General features: G+C 35.7%; 1 protein-coding gene across 4 annotated transcripts in view; it reads right to left on the reverse strand.

Annotated features, from left to right (window-relative positions):
• LOC138715434 (tudor domain-containing protein 5-like) overlaps positions 1-17,432 on the reverse strand; it is a 136,814-nt gene that overhangs the window by 26,755 nt on the left and 92,627 nt on the right. Inside the window, exons 5-6 of one of the 4 annotated variants that reach the window (XM_069848334.1) lie at positions 16,250-16,393; positions 472-667 (exon numbers count right to left, since the gene is read on the reverse strand). The exons of 1 other annotated variant lie outside the window; for it this stretch is intronic. In XM_069848334.1, the coding sequence (XP_069704435.1) occupies positions 641-667; positions 16,250-16,393 (171 nt within the window). In that variant the 3' untranslated portion in view covers positions 472-640. Of the gene's footprint in view, positions 1-471; positions 668-16,249; positions 16,394-17,432 lie in introns of those variants that run through there. 2 more of the 4 variants (XM_069848336.1, XM_069848333.1) reach the window with 2 other exon arrangements.

Genomic DNA, 17,432 nt, shown 5'->3' on the forward strand with positions numbered 1-17,432 from the left:
ATGCCTCAAACTTTGCACAAAGCATTGTATCACAGTTGTCAACGGACAGAAAAAGTGTCATTGTATTTAAAAATTGCAAGGTCAATTTTCTCTATATTTCGGTCGATTTGAGATGGAATAGCCCATATGCATTATTCGTCGATGAACTGACAGCCTACATACTGAATATTAACAAAATCTGTCCAATAATTTATGAAAAATTTCTGTACACAAATGGATGGACAAATAAGCAAGCAGAATGCCAAAAAATCACCTTTTCAGTATCAGAGATGCTGAAAATATTTAAATCTCGAAACATACATTTTGCAGCATTACAATGATTTCTCTCGATCCTTTGTATAGTGAAAAAGTGAAAAGTCATAATGAACTGGACTTCTAAAGTGTATGCCTTCATTTCGATAATTTCTATACTTTACAGCATATGTGGATGTACTGGTAAATCTGAGAGATAATTGAAATAAAAATACTTACCCATCAAGAGGCTCGAAGATAGTGGATTCCTTTCTTCGTTCTATTTCAGAGAATGGTAGTCGAATACCCTTTGCATCCAATATTTTTATAATTACGTGACGTCCACTGAAGTCTGTGAAGGCTCGCACTATTTCGTCAACACTTAAGTACGCTCTATTGGAAAAGTTAATCAAGTGAACGATCTTGTTTGCCATTTCTGAAATATTAGGAATTAAGAACATCAGATGTAGTTATATAACTGAATGCGTTAATAGAAAAACTATACAATTCCTGTGAAAATGCCTTTCCTGTTTTAAAACATATTGTTTGAAAAGATATAGCTGCTGATAGGATAAGCTGTCTACAATACTGTATTATGAAATACTTCTTAAAAATAAAGCTTGGTTTCCAAAGGTTCCACATACAGTAGATTAGATTTTACTCTACTCTGCTAGTCAACAGTGTGGAATCTCTTTTCTGTTGGATACAGCCTGTGATAAGGAATTCATTTTTCTCAGTGATAAGATGATTACTAACATCTGAATTTTAACGTACCATATTGGCCCAAAAATAGGCCACACCCTTAAAATTCGTCGAGGGAGAAAAATAAAAAAGACAATAATCAGAGAGACTGAGGGGAAGAAAAATTACTGATATGCAATTTTATTTCATCCAACCTATCTAAGGTAGTAAAAGGTGCGGCAATGAATCGAGCAATTTTGCAACAACACTTATTTTGATTTGGCTTGAGTGGGGAGAATGACGCTACTGCCATCTGGTAGAACACTTTAAAGCATTTCAGTTACAATGGTGACAGTTACGTAATCACTCAGCATGAATTTCAGAGAGTGTTTGGGGTTCATCGCAATGATGCTGTTTCATCAGCTAATGCCATCAAGATCTGGAAGATCTGGGTTCGTAACTTTGAGGCTACTGGTTCTATACAAAAGAAAAAAAGGTGGTAGTGTGAAAACAGTATGTACACCTGACAACATAGTGGCAGTGAGTGAGGCCATTGAACAGAGTCCATGCCAGTCTGCGTGTCGTCCTTCTGTGTCACTTGGGCTTTCCATCGCAGCATTTGTCGGATTTTACATAATGATGCTAATGGCTTCATTGCCAGATGCAAGGCACTAAACAACAACAATGATCTTCACTTCCACCCTCATAGGATTCAAATTATTCATGCACTACAGGAACAGGGCCATGGAAACAGACTTCAATTCTGTCAGACTCTTCTGCAGTTAATTAATGAAAATCAGAATCTCATTAACAACTTACTGATGAGCGATGAAGCCCATTTTCATTTATTAGGTTTATTAACAAACAAAATTTCCGTTATTGGTCTGCCACAAAGCCACAAGAAATTAATGAGAAACCACTTCACAGTATGAAAGTAACAGTATGGTGCGCAATATCTTCTTTTGCAATTGTAAGTCCGTACTTCTTTGACGATGAGAGGGAAAAGGCTGTAACTGTGACAGGGCTAAATGCTAACATGTATACTTTGTGCTTTTCTGTGGTAAAGGTAAATAAATCTAATCATTCACTCTTGATAACATTTTTAAAATAGTTTGATTCATTGCTGCTCCTTCTGGTTGAAAAACAATACAACAGAATTTACCTTCAACAGATTTCTTTTCTTATTAGGCATGGTATCAATCACTATTAACTGTAATAGTAATAAGTAAACTTTTTTCTTAATACAGAGGAGGGAAATAGTAATGTCTGTGAGGTATGCACTAAATATTTTTGAGCTTTTCCATTTTAACATACAACTACAACAGCAACACTATATCTGTTTACAATCACAGAGGTTTGCACACAGCAGACATCAAGGTGACATTCCACTCATGTCATATGCACTCCAACATATTTACTAGAATGACTTAATGGCATCGGAGATATGATGTCACAGCTCTTCCTACAATATAAAAATAACAAAAGGTTGGTAAACCCGAAAGAATGAAACACAAAACCAATATTAACATCATCTATTCGCTTCTATGGGCATTCTGTTTATTAAAATGCGGACCTCCTCCCATAGGTACATTGTGCTCACTACCAGAATCGCGAATATACGCAGCACCTCAGCTTTTCACAGTTAAAATTTGGATATAACGTGCGGCTCATTTTTGGGCCTATACAGTAGGTACGAAGTGACTATAATTTTCATCACGTGGAAATATTTAATTAGAGCTAATTACTATATTGTGGAAGACAAATGATTGAAGGTGACTTTCGTGTTTTAGTTAATGAAGATTAATATTATACAGTGTTTATTCTGTCATTTTCAGCACGCACTTTGGAAGAAAAATCTGAGATTTCATGCAATAATGGTATAATTTCTGGCTAGATAGGATCTATAATACCAGAGCGCCAATAAAATATGAACGATTTTAATAATGAACAATCTTGAACTTATTTTATATATTTCAATTATTACTGCACATGTTAAAAACAGGACATGGGAGATTCATGCACGATGAATAACATTTTCAAAATGACCACCATGAATGGCAATACAATGATTTAAACATTCTTTAAAATTGTCAATAACTCTCTGCCATATGTCGTCAGATATAGATTCAATGAAGTTCTTCACGTTTCTCTTCAGCTCACAGATGATTCTAAGCTTCTGCACATAAACATTGTCCTTTGTATATCCCCATAAAAAGAAATCAAGAGGGCTTAAATCTGATGAGTGAGGAGCCCAAAAAAAGTCCCTTTCTTTTAAATCATCCAGTCTTGAAAATGTTCTTTCAAGACTACAATTATAGAGTCTGCAGTATGTGATGTTGCACCATCCTGTTGGATCCCGAAATCATCTAATGTCTCTATGAATCTTCTTATGATATGTTGATATTGTTCCTTGTTGACGGTCAGCATATTCCTGTTTTCATCTGAAAACCAGAAGGGACCAATAATGCTTTTCGTGCTTAGAGCGCACTAAGCAGTGCATTTCGGACTATGAAGTGGTTGTTCCACATTTCTTCTGGTGGGTGTGAACCCAAGAATCTCCAGTTTTGATGATTCACGACACCATTGAGATGAAAATGCACTTCATCCATGAATCAAACATTCTGAATCCAGTCCTCATTTTCTTCCATCTTGAAAATGAAGTTACTGCACATGTTGTTGCAGATATGTTTGTCATTTGCTGTTAACATGTGTTTCACTTAATTTTTTTAATTCTTCTCAGAGACATCGGTCTCATTTTCAACTTCTAGTGCACATCTGTGTCATCCTTTACGAGCACTCCGAGCCAGTAACTGCAGCACAGCTTCAATATTTTCTACTGTTGTAACAGTTCTTGGTGTACCTGAATTCGCTGTTTAAGTTAAGAACACTTCCATTTTCTTTGAATTTTCTCACTACTTGGAGAATTGATCCAGAAGTTGGTGCCTTTCTACAGTTAAAAAATCGACGGTACTGGCACTTCATCTGAATCAAAGACTTTGTTTCAACATAGAATAAAACAATCTTTATTCTCTGCAAAACTGTCAAAACCATTTTAACATAAACTCCCAAGCCTGCTTTGTGTTCTCCAACAGTATCATGAACAAATAACTAATAGCTTCTCAATATTAACAAAATAAATTCGTTCATATTTTGTTGGGGCTGTCTGTATAATTACTGATTTTATAAAAGTAAACCTCCAAATTTTTAGTCACCCTTGCTTTTTTTAGAAGCAAGCTTATGTTGAAAGGCATAAAAACAACTTGGAAATGTTAGACAAACTTAGGGACTTGATAGCAGGGCGGGGTTGTTATCCAAACACAAACAAAAGCAGTAGCAAAGTTTGGCTGTGTACAATATGGACGTAATTTTACAGGCTGTTCATTAGGACCTGAGCTCTGGCTTTTGGTTGCGCAGTGGCACACAATCACATTACACAGGGAAGGAGAAGAAATCTGTCAGTTGTGTGTCAAGTAACGAAGCAGTTAAAAGATAATACTGTAGTTGCAATTTAAAAACATTGGTCAAATATTATAATCACAGTTTCACCTCTTTTGGGCACATTATAGCTCAAGTCTAATCAAATGGATATATAACCATGTGCTCAGGAAATATTGAAGAGATTTACTTTGCCTGTAACCACTATAAATTATTAAAAATAAGCAAATATATACTGACAATAATGTACCTATTTTCTTAACATAGTGTGGCTCTAGCTTTACTTTAGGTGGTGAAGTATCTGAAATCTCTTCACTATCATCGCTCCTGAAAAAAAAAAAAAAAAAAAAAGGAGAGAGAGAGAGATTAAATGCATATGGATTTGCAACGAACTACTTAAACTGAATGCACAATAATTCGTCAAAAATATGAAGAGTAGTCCGAAAATAAGTTTCACAGGTTTGCCATCAATAGGAATTTTCATTTTGGAGACCAAATACATTATGGATTGGAGGTGAAATTCTTCATTTATTTTTCGACACAGTCACCACAAACTAGATTAATCTTGCCCAGGATAGGGACCGATGGCAGGCTTATGTGAGGGTGGTAATGAACCTCTGGGTTCTCTAAAAGCCATTTGTAAATAAGTCACCAGCTATTACACCACTTCACGAAGTATAAGAAGCTCTTCTCCTAAAAGTTTGTGCCCTGCACATGTACTAACTTTCGAACTAATTCTTTAACTTCTTAATTGCTGATGAAATGCTACCCTCTCATTAACTTTTGCATAACTGGGAAGATGGGGGAAGGTGCTGGGCATGATGTTGGGACTATAGTGGAGTGACCGAATTTGACAAGATGTTTGCTGTTGTGCAGAGTCTTACATTGACATCAAAGGGGATGATGTCTGAATTGAGAAGGCATGACCTCTTTCATTGAAATGGCGGCTTTCATCCATGTCAGTGCTGTAACATCTGTCAGCATTCACAATTCCTTTTTCTAGAAAACTTCACAAATAGAACCATTTTGGCAGGATAGAATTTTTCTCTTTCAATTATGTTGTTGTTGTTTTCTAATGCCAGGCATTTGACAGTAAAGTCATTTGACCTCATGCACTCCAATATTTTTCAAAGACATTGTCATGGTCAGCCGCTGAAGCACAGATTTTGAGGTGTTCCGAATCCATTTCTTGGTTTGAGTTGTACAATGACAATGGGCAGTTAGGGAACTGATATATTCCAATTCTATGCAGGTGTTTGGCCAAACAGTCATGGCCTGTTGCCAATCTAAATGCAGCTGCAGATGATTTGCGTGGTAAATCAGGAATTAACTGTGGATTATGATGCAGAGAGTTCCATTTTTTTCCCTTGAGATTGTGTTATCAAATTTTGTTTGTTGAAGTCTAAGTATGTAGATTTAATAAATCTTTTCACAGAGTAATATGTAGATTTAGTAACAGGTCTGTAAGTAGCAGTGCTGTCCTTCTTTGCTAAAGCATCCGTATTCTCGTTTCCCAGGATTCCACAATGGGATGGTATCCATTGGAATACAATTCTTTTATTGAGTGATATTAATTGAGAGAGCATGTTAGATATTTCTGCTGTTTGAGATGAAGGTGTGTGTCTCGAGACTATTGATAGAATAGCTGCTTTGGAGTCTGACAATATAACTGCATTCTCAAAAAATTTACTGATGTGGCAAAGAAGATTCCTGAGACTTTCATTTATTGCAATGATTTCTCCATCAAAACTTGTTGTTTCATATCCAAGAGATCTATAAAGTGAGAAGAGACAGCACGTAACACCTGCACAGCTACCTTGTTCCCTGGAAATCAAGGATCCGCTGGTGTATAAATGAAGCCAGTTTTGTGGAGGGTACCCAATATTAATTGTCTCTAAAGACAATTGTTTCATTATTTCAGTGTTTACTTCTGATTTCAGTATTTCTTCTGTTAAATTTAGATTATACTCTATATTTAATAGAATTAAAGGGTTTGGTTTAATTTGTAAGTTTTCTTTTAAATTCGGGATGTTGATTTTCTGTTTTAATTCTTGAACCATGGATATAAAACCTTTTGAGTTTTTAATCTACAGAGAGGACTGTATGAATGCCAATTGTTTCCTGGTAATCTGGTAAGTTTTTCATGTTGAATCAGTGCTTTTTCTTCTATTGTCATTTTGATGCTGTTAATGTTAGTGAGGAATCTCATAGAATCTATTGGAGTTGTTTTGATTCCACCAGTAATGAGCATGAGAGCTTGGTTTTGAACATGTTCTATTTCGTTTACGAAAGATGAAGTAATTAAAATTTCTCCGCAGTATGTCAGCACCGGCTGTATAAACATGTTTGAAACGTGGCTGATGCCACAGCTGATTGAAGACAGGGGTAATGATTAAATCTTTCAACAAGTCGGCTGTCTGGCTCATTACTACAGACACCTACAAGGGTATCTCAGAGGTTTGTGAAGGACACTGTCGTTGTGCCTCTGCTCCGTACTAATTTTCAACTGTATTACTACTGCTGTGGCTCTGGTCGACTCTGTAGTATAGTATTTATTAGCTGTCGTTATAGCAAAAGCTAATGACATTGTCAAATTACACGTGTGAAATTATAGTGCAAAAAAGAAAATTATTCTATTACAACACTAAACATAAAACAAAATGATCACAAATACTCCTTAGAGTTTACAATTGAGAGTCAAGATTATCAAAAATAGGCTAATATCTAGATGAAAATTGTAACACACTGATCACAAATATTATTTGATTTAATTAACAATTTATGAGAATTTCCTAATATATTACAAAATAATAATACAATTCAGAGAAAGAAACCTAAAAAATATCAACAGCTTGATTTTCTGATTCAAAATATTCTTGTACAGAATAGAATGGGTTTCTAAGAAGCCACGTTTTCACTTTGACTTTGAATATGTCAAGTGACACTTCCTGTGCTTCCTGTGGTAACATGTTGAACATTCTACAGCCCAACATGTTAGGACTACTTTTAACTTTGGATAGTCTGCAAAATGGTATGTCCAGTTTTTCTTTATTCCGAGTATTATACTCATGTTTATCCATCCTACTGGTGAAGCCATAAAGATTTTTCTTGATATAAAGAAGGAGTTCCAGAATATATTCATTAACAACTGTTAAGATGAACTCCTGTATGAACAGTGGTTTACAATGTGCTTTGCTTGGTACTTCTGTGATAATTCTTATTGCTTTCTTCTGAATGAGTAGGACTTCAATAAGTTTATTGCTGTTTCCCCACACCAGGATTCCATACTTCAATATGCTATGAAAAAAAGCAAAATAAACACTTCTTAGGTACTGCCCGGGTATTTTATCTCTAATTACTCTTAAGAGGTACAGGACTCTGGACAGTCTCCGAGAGATGTATTCAATGTGGCAATCCCAGGTTAGTTTTGTATCAAGATGGATACCAAGTAACTTTACTGCCTTTTCTTCAGACCCTTCTTCTTTTTTCAATGACAAAATTAATTTTTGAGTCTTCTCCTCGTTTAAAATTAACTTATTTGCTCTGAACCATTCTGCTGCTTCCAAAACTGTATTTGAGGTTAGCTGACGCAGTTCTGCTGCACTAGTCGAACATGTTATAAAAGAAGTGTCATCTGCATATAATGTTGATTTGGCCATAATGTTGTAACTTAAATCATTTACAATAATTAGGAATAAGAAAGGTCCTAAGATGGAACCCTGTGGGACACCATGTTGCACTTCTCCTTCAAAAGACCTGATCCCTTGAATTTCTACTATTTGTTTTCTACCAGACAGATATGATGAGAGGAGATCCAACTCCCTTCCATTTATACCATAGTATTGTAGCTTAAGTCTTAAAATGTCATCTGAAACGCAATCAAAAGCTTTTGTTAGGTCGCATAACGTGATCTCAGAGTACATTTTATCTTCAAAACCATTGTATGCTGATTCCAGCAGTGATAAAATAGCATCAACTGTTGTTCTACCTTTATGAAAACCAAACAGCGTATGACACAATAAGTCATTTCCTTCAAAATAATTTGCCAATTGAGTCTTCATTAGACATTCTAACACTTTTCCGAAAATAGGAATAATAGATACGGTACCGGCCTATAACTAGTTGGATTCTCTTTCTCACCTTTCTTGTATATTGGGCAAATCCTCGAGTATTTTTGCCTATTTGGAAATATCCCCATTTCCAGGCAATCGTTGATGCACACTGTCAATGGATATACGATATAATTAATCACTTGCTTCAGGAAATTATTGGATATTCCATAAATATCTTTGCTGTTTGATGCTTTCATTTTGTTCACAATATTAACTATATCCTCACATGATGTATACTGCCATTTGAAACCCATCTCTGGCACTTGCACAGGTGTGCTTGTTAGAAGAACTTCTGCTGTTATATGTGAAGAACTGATCTCTGAAATTATATGCTCCACAGATTCAAGAAAATACCTGTTCATTTCATTGGGTTCAATTGGTATATTTTGATTTTTGACACCTTTGTTACATTCTGTCTTTATCAAGTTCCATGCAGCTCTACATTTGTTGTTGGATGATTCAATGAAAATAGCATTTCTCTGTTTTTTTGTTTCTATTAATGAATCTTTGTAAGTTTTCCTTGCTTTCTTATATTCAACTCTGTCTTCTTCCTTCCCAGAAAATTTATATATGAACGACAGTAGTATCATCCTATTTTTCATATATTCCAGTTCCTTTGTAAACCATTTGCTTTTGTCGTGTCGTACTTCTGTTCTTTTAATCTTCCTCACTTCTTCCGGAAAATAAAAGTTAAAAAGGTCAATAAAAATATGAAAAAAAAAAAAAAAACATCAAATAAATCACCGCCTCTGCAATTTCTATAGTGAGATTCTAAACTGGCAATCCAATCTTTATGCTTCACTTCCCTAACGAAAAACTCAATACCTTTTTGAGAGAATACTCTTCTATAAATATAACTGTTTGAGATATTTTGATCTTGGTTGTCAGGCAGATTAAGTTTCCACAGGATTGCCACATGGTCAGATAACCCGGGTTCTACTATTTCTACTTCAAATTTAGAGTTTATATTAGTTATAATATTGTCTAAGCATGCAGCTTCTCTTGTTGAACTAAAAACTGTACAGTAGCATCCATAGGATCTCAGCACATTAAGCAAATCTCTAGAATTTTTAGTGTTCATTCTTATATCTATGTTAATATCACCACCTATTATTATATTATATCCTAACCACTGATAAGACAGAATTTGTAAGCAGTGCTCAATGCATTCAAGAAAGATTTTAAAATCACTGTCAGGTGTTCTATATATTGAAATAACTACTTATCTATATGTAGGTAACACTACTGCAGTTACCTCAAAATGTTTTTCATGACATATGTTTCCTAAATCTATGATATTAAAATCAATATCTGTTCTAAGAAACAAACAAACACCACCCTGTAATAAATTAACTCTACAATATTTGTTAGCAAGTTTGTAACTGTCCATATGCACAAGTTCAATCTCATCTCTTGACATCCAATGCTCACAAACACTTAACACATCAATGCATTTAGAAATTAAATATACCTCCATCTCTTCCGTCTTTTTCTTGAAACTTTGTACATTATATTGTAAGACATTTAAACTCTTACCAAGATGATCACTTTTCACTATTTCACCACTGAAATTTCCTCCGAGTCACTCAGAGGAAACTTCTGTTTGTAAGTCTGTTGAGTCTTCAATCCGATCAGGCTGACACACACATGGAATTATTATGGATTATCAGTTATCACATAGATGTCTGCCATATCAGCAGAGATGGAAAGATTGAGCATCCGTGAAGAAAAAAAAACTCGATGAGTTTACCTCTATTTCAGTATAATAAAATTTGGTATCCGTTGCATGGTTTATTTGTGGTGAATTTCTGAATTTCATGGAGTTCTGAAAGATGGTGCAGTATTATTGCATATGATTGAGACCCAATTCTGCAATAATTTCATTGACAAACACTCTTGTGTTAAGCCCGGTCCAGATGCAACAGTTTACTTGGCATTTTACTTGCACATGCAAAACGTTGTAAGTAAGAAGAACCATGTGGACTGAGCAATTTTTAGAACTGAATGCCTCCAACTTAGTGTTCAGTCTTTGTTTAGTTCTAAAAATTGCTCAGTGTTACAGTCCACACATTCCTTACTTGCATCTTTTTGCATGTGCAAGTAAAACATCAAGTAAGCTGTTGCATCTGAACCAAGCTTTAGGGCAAATCAAGGCATCCACTTGTGCAGTGTTTTTCTCTCCAGTGCATGTTAATAGATGTCCAGAACACTGCTCGTCTTTCAAACTCTCATGTTCATCATAGAAAGCATGATATCATTCCTGCAATCTTTCCTCTGACATGTCCTGATCATACACTTCCATCAACCACTTGTAGATTACAGTGCAACACTGCCATTCATATTGGACAAGTGACATGTTTCATCTGTCGTCAGCATTTCAAACACGCATATGTCTGTTTAATATTATGTTTCACATAGTAAGGGGTAGACATGCTCCTCACAGCACTTGATCACTTCAATATACACATTTAAGTCCAAACATCACATATGCTTGAAAGAGTGTGTCTGTACAAGCATATGATATTTTTATGTCATAAGTCTACTGGCTCAAAAAAAGAGTATTTCCTGGAATATAAGACACATTTTTTTTCTTAAAAAAATAGGTCTGAAAAATAGGGTGCCTCTTATACACTGATACTGAGTTTGTGAATGAGTCAAAGAATCATGTGAAAACTGAGACTGGTTAAATCATTGAAGAATTGTAGCATTAGTAATGCACTGACTAATGCACAAGACAATTTGTTGTATTAACTCAGATTCTGATTTAGAAGAGGTTTCAAGTGACTTTAGCTCTGGAGATAAATTTCCGGATTTTGATGAAGAAAATGAAAAGGTACACTTTCTAATTGGATTAGGTATTTGCTGACAGTATACCTACATATTATTTTATATTTGAAATACTGTAAAAAAAAAAAAAAAAAAGTACGAAAAAGGGGTGTAGGCAAAGCTGGGGAAAATTAGTTCTCTAGAGATCATTCAAAATAGTTCGAAATCATAAATGTACCATAGCAATAAAATTAATAAAAATACTCATTATACAGACATTAAAATTATAACATTGATTACACAATAGTGAAAACAATGAATTAAACTCATATATTAAACTAAGTCATCAATTACAATCAATAATATTTACATACTAGAGGACACACAAAATATATCCTTGTGGGTCACAAATGGAATTTTTCCATCCATCTTCAAGTGAAAATAAGTCTTATTTTCACATTCAAGACTTACAAAATTAATTTGCATCCAATTACATTCCATTATGCATGTATTCACGCAGATGAAGTCAGCAATCTGCCAGATTCAATTTCTTTGAGATAATGGTCCCATTACAAGTAAGGAGCTAATTTTATGTTAAGGTCTTGTGCACACTTAGCCAAACAGTTGGAGCATCAATTTTCCACACTGGAGATTTGAGTCCACGATGTAATGGGACATGTTTCCTCAGGGTAATTTTGTAATCACTGCCGTATCCTATTTCTCAATAATCATCATCATCCAAAACATATATTAGACCAGGTGGTCTGTTACAGTTTCACATCAGTCCATCTTTTATCTAGGCGACCAACAGATCTTCCATAAGGAGCATACTGCAGGATTTGTTTTGGGATGCATGTTCTGTCCATCCTTCTGACATGATTTTCCAAATTTTTCCTTTGATTGTTTACAACTTGTAATATTGGTTTGGTTGTGAGTTCTTTCAGGATATCATCTTTTCTTTTGAGGTTCCATTTTGTGACTCCTGCAGAGCGTCTCACGAACTTCATCTGAGCAGCAGTTATTCTTGAGGAGTCACGTGTTTTATGGTCCAAGTTTCGCATCCATAAGATAAAACTGGTCGGGCAAGAGTTCTATAAATTTTGATTCATGTATTCCTCTGAACTAATGATAGTTTCAAAACTGAATTTATTATGCATAACGTTTTAATAAATTCGATAATTATATTTTGTATGTCAAGGTCATGTGTAAATGATGATAAAAATCCAAGGTAGTTGACAATGTTCACTCTTCCTAATAATTTATTATTGAGACAAAAACATAGCCTCTCCGATTCCCTGTTCTTACAAACGAGGCCCTGATGAACCAAGCATCAGCAGTATAACTGTGACATCCAGAACATAGGAAATACTGTTCAATTCAGTCTAGAGACTTAGAGATAGCAGCCCTACCACTAGACTTGCTCCCTATATCCCTCACAATCGAAATCGCCAGACTGATGTAACCCTCACATGTTATGGGATATGAAGAAGATATGGAAACCCGAAAATATACTAAAATACGCAACATGAAATGTCCAAGATATTTCTCCATAATTCATAATCGTATTTATCACTGGTGCAGCAGTAATGAAAAACTGCTATCCAGGAGGTCATCTGGAATGTTTTCAGTGAATGTTCTAGAAAGCAGATTGACTGTAAATTCCATAGGGATTGTATTGGCATGCTTTCCTACACAGGTATGGCATACAAGGAACCAAGACAAAGGTTTATGTTTTCAGAGTCTCAGAAATTTCTTTAATAGTTATGTTATATGGAGCTACTGTTATTGAAATTTTTTATTTAATTCCCTGGTCTTCCACGTTAAGGGTAGTGTAAGAGGTTGGTACTCTCTTCACAGAAAACAAAAATACGTCCCAGCAGCTCAGTTGGTAGAGTAACTGCCAAACTTACACTCAGTCAGGATCCACTCTGTCTTCTGTAAAATTGGGCACTGGATGTTTCCGAAAGGTAAAAAAGTGGTTAAAATACAGCGCTGACTATATTACCTCATTCTAATGCAAAGGTCTTGAAATTATGGAGCTCTACTCCCATGTCTCCCATGCACCTTCATGGCATCTAAAGAGAAAACCTTTACTCTTATAGCTATCTTGTTTGCAATTTGTTATATTTTACATTACAACAACACTAGATTATTAAAAATATCTCTTGTTCTTTATACACTGTGTTAGATAGATGATCCCTCTCTTAGAGATCTCTTGTCCAAACTGACACATGTTATAAGAGCTACTGAACTAAAAACTGGACATGGCCAGTCTAGGATATGTATGAAACATTTTTCTTATTTTCAAGCAGGAAGAAAGTAATACAAGACTGGAGAGTGAAGCACTCAAGAATGAAGATGGATACTCTTTGGAAGTCATTCTCCCAACAAGTAAAAGACTTCACGTATTACTATGAAAGTCCTGAAACTGTATAAGAAACATTACTGAGATAACAACATTAGCTATTCAGAAGTGTATGAATAACCAAGAGATGTATATTGTTAAAAAAGTTAACATTCCCAGTGATAATCTAAATCTAACATGCTACGTGATGAATAGAAACCGGATTCTTAGATATTAAAAGTTAAAAATTACACCAAGTATACTTGAATGTTGAAGAGGACATGGAGATGGAGCACCTGGCTAATTGTGAAACTCTTAGGACATTTGTGGACCTTCCATCAAAATACTGGGAAGCAAGAAGGATGATGACTTCATTGTTAAATCCAGAGCATTAGATACACACACACATACACATACTTGAATGTATGTGACATAGAACAGAACAATTCTGAGGCCCTATTCACATCATTCAGAACTTTAACACAAAGACTGGAGAATGAATCTAGTGGAAGCATGCTTTCTAATTTGTAAATAATGGTTGAGAGTGTTCATTTGAATTTGCATTTGAAAAGCAAACACTACCTACAGTCCGTCCAAATGGTTATGTTGCATCCCGGTTTCCCCCACCCATTTATGTTGGTCCCTCTATAAAGGCTTGTGATTGGACCATCTTAGCTATTTCCTGAAAACATTTATTGTTCGCAATTGGACTTCTAGGGAATATTATACAACTGTTTAAAATAACTTAAAGAAATGGACCCAGTTAAGTAACTGCCATAGTGATGTCCCTGTTTTGATGACCCTGCAACATAACCACTCAGATGGACAATAGTGAAGCCACCCACAAACTTCTGTGGGAGGAAACTGTTGACCAAGAGTAGACAAAAAGCATGAACTACGTTGATGAAATAACGAACATGGAGTTGCGTCATTTGGTATAATTGAATACCTCTTTCAAACACAGCAGTATTATTTATATAAGAGCAGGAATATTGCTTTCTCGTTTATAAACATAGCTATTTGGAATATTAGCTTTTAGTGCATAAAAATCCAATACGTAACAATAAGTATAAGAACTGTATTAACAGAACAATTTGTTGTTTGTAGTGTAACAAGGTTTTCTAGTGTTGAATTTGAAGCTCTACAAATAATGCAAATGATTATAACGAAAAGAAAACTTTTGAGACAAAAGATTTATCTGACATACACTGACTCTTCAAAACATAATAAAAAAAAACAATGGCCTACCTGTAAATATCATCTGAACCAGATGTATAACCGAGGTTGAGATCATCGCATGGTCCATCTTGAACAATGGATTCTGCACCTTTCTGTGCATCTTCAAAGACATTTGAATAATTTCGAGGGAAAAATTGTTCCGGAGCCGGGTATCGAACCCGGGACCTTTGGTTTAACGTACCAACGCTCTACCACTGAGCTACTCGGGAACTCTAACCGACACCGATCCAATTTTTCCCTCTATATCCACAGACCTCAAAGTGGGCTGACAACTGTCAAGCAACCAACTTCGAGTGCACACTAACTCCGTGTGACTTAAATGGTGGTTTTCTGTTAACGAACAGTGACGTGTATTATGCAAATCAAGATTTTCAGGTATAACTCCCTGTAAAGTTGATTTGAATAATTTCGAGGGAAAAATTGTTCCGGAGCCGGGTATCGAACCCGGGACCTTTGGTTTAACGTACATTGTTTATGATTTCTGAACAGCTTGAAGCACTTTCCATTGAGTCATTACTGGGAACTGGATTTACTGTTTTCAAGTCCTTTGTTAAAGAAAGGTTAAAAGATGCTTCAAAACTAGACGAGAACTGTGACATGTGTTGAGTTTTTTGGTCACTTTTATCACAATCAGGTTTGACAGAAATCGAAGGTGGAATCAAAGGACTATTTTCGACTGTCTTTATTGTTTCCACTTCTTTTCTCAATAAGGTAGGTGGAATCAAAGGACTATTTTCGACCATCTTTATTGTTTCCACTTCTTTTCTCAATAAGGTAGAGTCTTTAGTTGTTTGGACACCAGCCGACAACTGTGACATGTGTTGAGTTACTTGATCAACTTTATCACTTTTAGGTTTGGTAAAAAAAGTTGGAGATTCCCTTGTGTTAGTGGTTGCTGTTCTATTCTGGATGCTGGAATGTGTCATTGTCTCTTCTGGAGAAGCAGGATAATTTACTATTGGTTCTGGGGTACATGGTTCTGAAACCACTGGTTGATTTGGCTGATATTGACTTGTAGAATCTTTACATAAGGCAGTGGAAATCTCTGAAATATCTACCTCTGATTGTCCTAAATTTGCTGCCCTTTCAGTAACAGTGGTTCTAGGGTTAACTGGGGCTGGGTTGAACATCACTGGAGGATTAAGTACTGGAAATGCAAGAGCAGTATTCATAGCTGCTACAGCTTTGATATGATTAGCAGCCATCTGGGAAGAGACTAACATCGCCAATGCAGGGTTACTAAACATGATTGTTTGTAATATTTGTTGCTGTAGAAATTGTTCAGAGAAAGACATAGGCTGCTGAACAGGTACCGTCTGCGGAAAATAAGAGCCTGGGAACATCTGTACTGGTTCACACATGGTGTTTGGGGCACTAAGTAATTTGGCTGATTGATGTTGGAATGTGGAGTTTGTAATTGGGGAAATGTCGGGTTTTGTACATCTCGAAAATCTGCAGCCTTCTGGATTGAAGCTGATGGTCCTTCGGCTGGTAAAGGCTGCTTGTTCGTAACACTAGTGTCTGAAGTGAAACCTGGTGGTGGTCTGGTAACTGTGACAGTAGGTAGTGTAAGATCTACGCCAGTCTGAAAATACAAAACATACAGATTTATAAATTTGTTATTGACAATGCTTTTTCCACTTCTTAATTAATCTCTCTGACACTTTTTACAATGTATACATCCATAGCAAGAAAAGAGTGGGTGAAAAAAGAATAATGCTGAAACTGATCAGGAAGAGGAAAAAGAATTGATTGGGTTACTGATTGAGACTGCCTACTGAAGGATGCACTGGAAGGAATAATGTACGGGAGAAGAGTTCAGGGTAGAAGAAGATATCAGGTGATAGATGACATTGAAATATATGGATCATATGAGGAAACGAAGAGGAAGGCAGAAAATAGGAAAGATTGGAAAAAGCTGGGTTTGCAATGAAAGACCTGCCCTTAGTCAGGACACTAAATGAAATGAAACCCATAGTAATTACAGTAGAATTCCTCGTATCTGGCACCCAAATAATCAGCAATTTCAAAACAATGGCACTTTTAAATAAAAAGTAGAAAACTGAAAATACGAGGGACAGTCAGTAAATAAGTTACAAAATAAAAGTGTCCTACATTTTTAATGAGGTACCTGAAGCTATCACTACTAGATGGCAATATTATCGAAGTGCACACAAGTGAAACTAAGAAACAGCCATCTAGATCACTAACTACACATGAGGAAGTGAGGTCGAAAACCGCCATCTTTAAAACAGGCAAGAATCTGTGTTGGGTTCTCAGATTTCTGTTATATGATGTGCAGTATATATACTGAGTGTGATGTTATCACAAAATGTCAATGTTATGTGATGATTTTGGTTGCACGAACAGCTATTACGTGAGTAATACGTACTTTCTTGCCTGTTCATAAGTGGCAGAACAGCTAATTCAAAGGCCTCAGTCCTAAAGCTTTTGAGGTAGCCAATTAGTGAACTGGGTAGCAACATCAGTTGCAAAATGGCAGCACCTCAACAGGACTGTACCAGTATGTCTTTAAATAACCTATAAAACTGTTTTCCAATTAACTGGCAAAATCGGTTATAAAGGCTGGCATTGATTCATATTTGCCAGATAGAGGGAGTCTA

This window comes from Periplaneta americana, chromosome 15 (assembly GCF_040183065.1).
Source record: "Periplaneta americana isolate PAMFEO1 chromosome 15, P.americana_PAMFEO1_priV1, whole genome shotgun sequence".
Taxonomy (NCBI): domain Eukaryota; kingdom Metazoa; phylum Arthropoda; class Insecta; order Blattodea; family Blattidae; genus Periplaneta; species Periplaneta americana.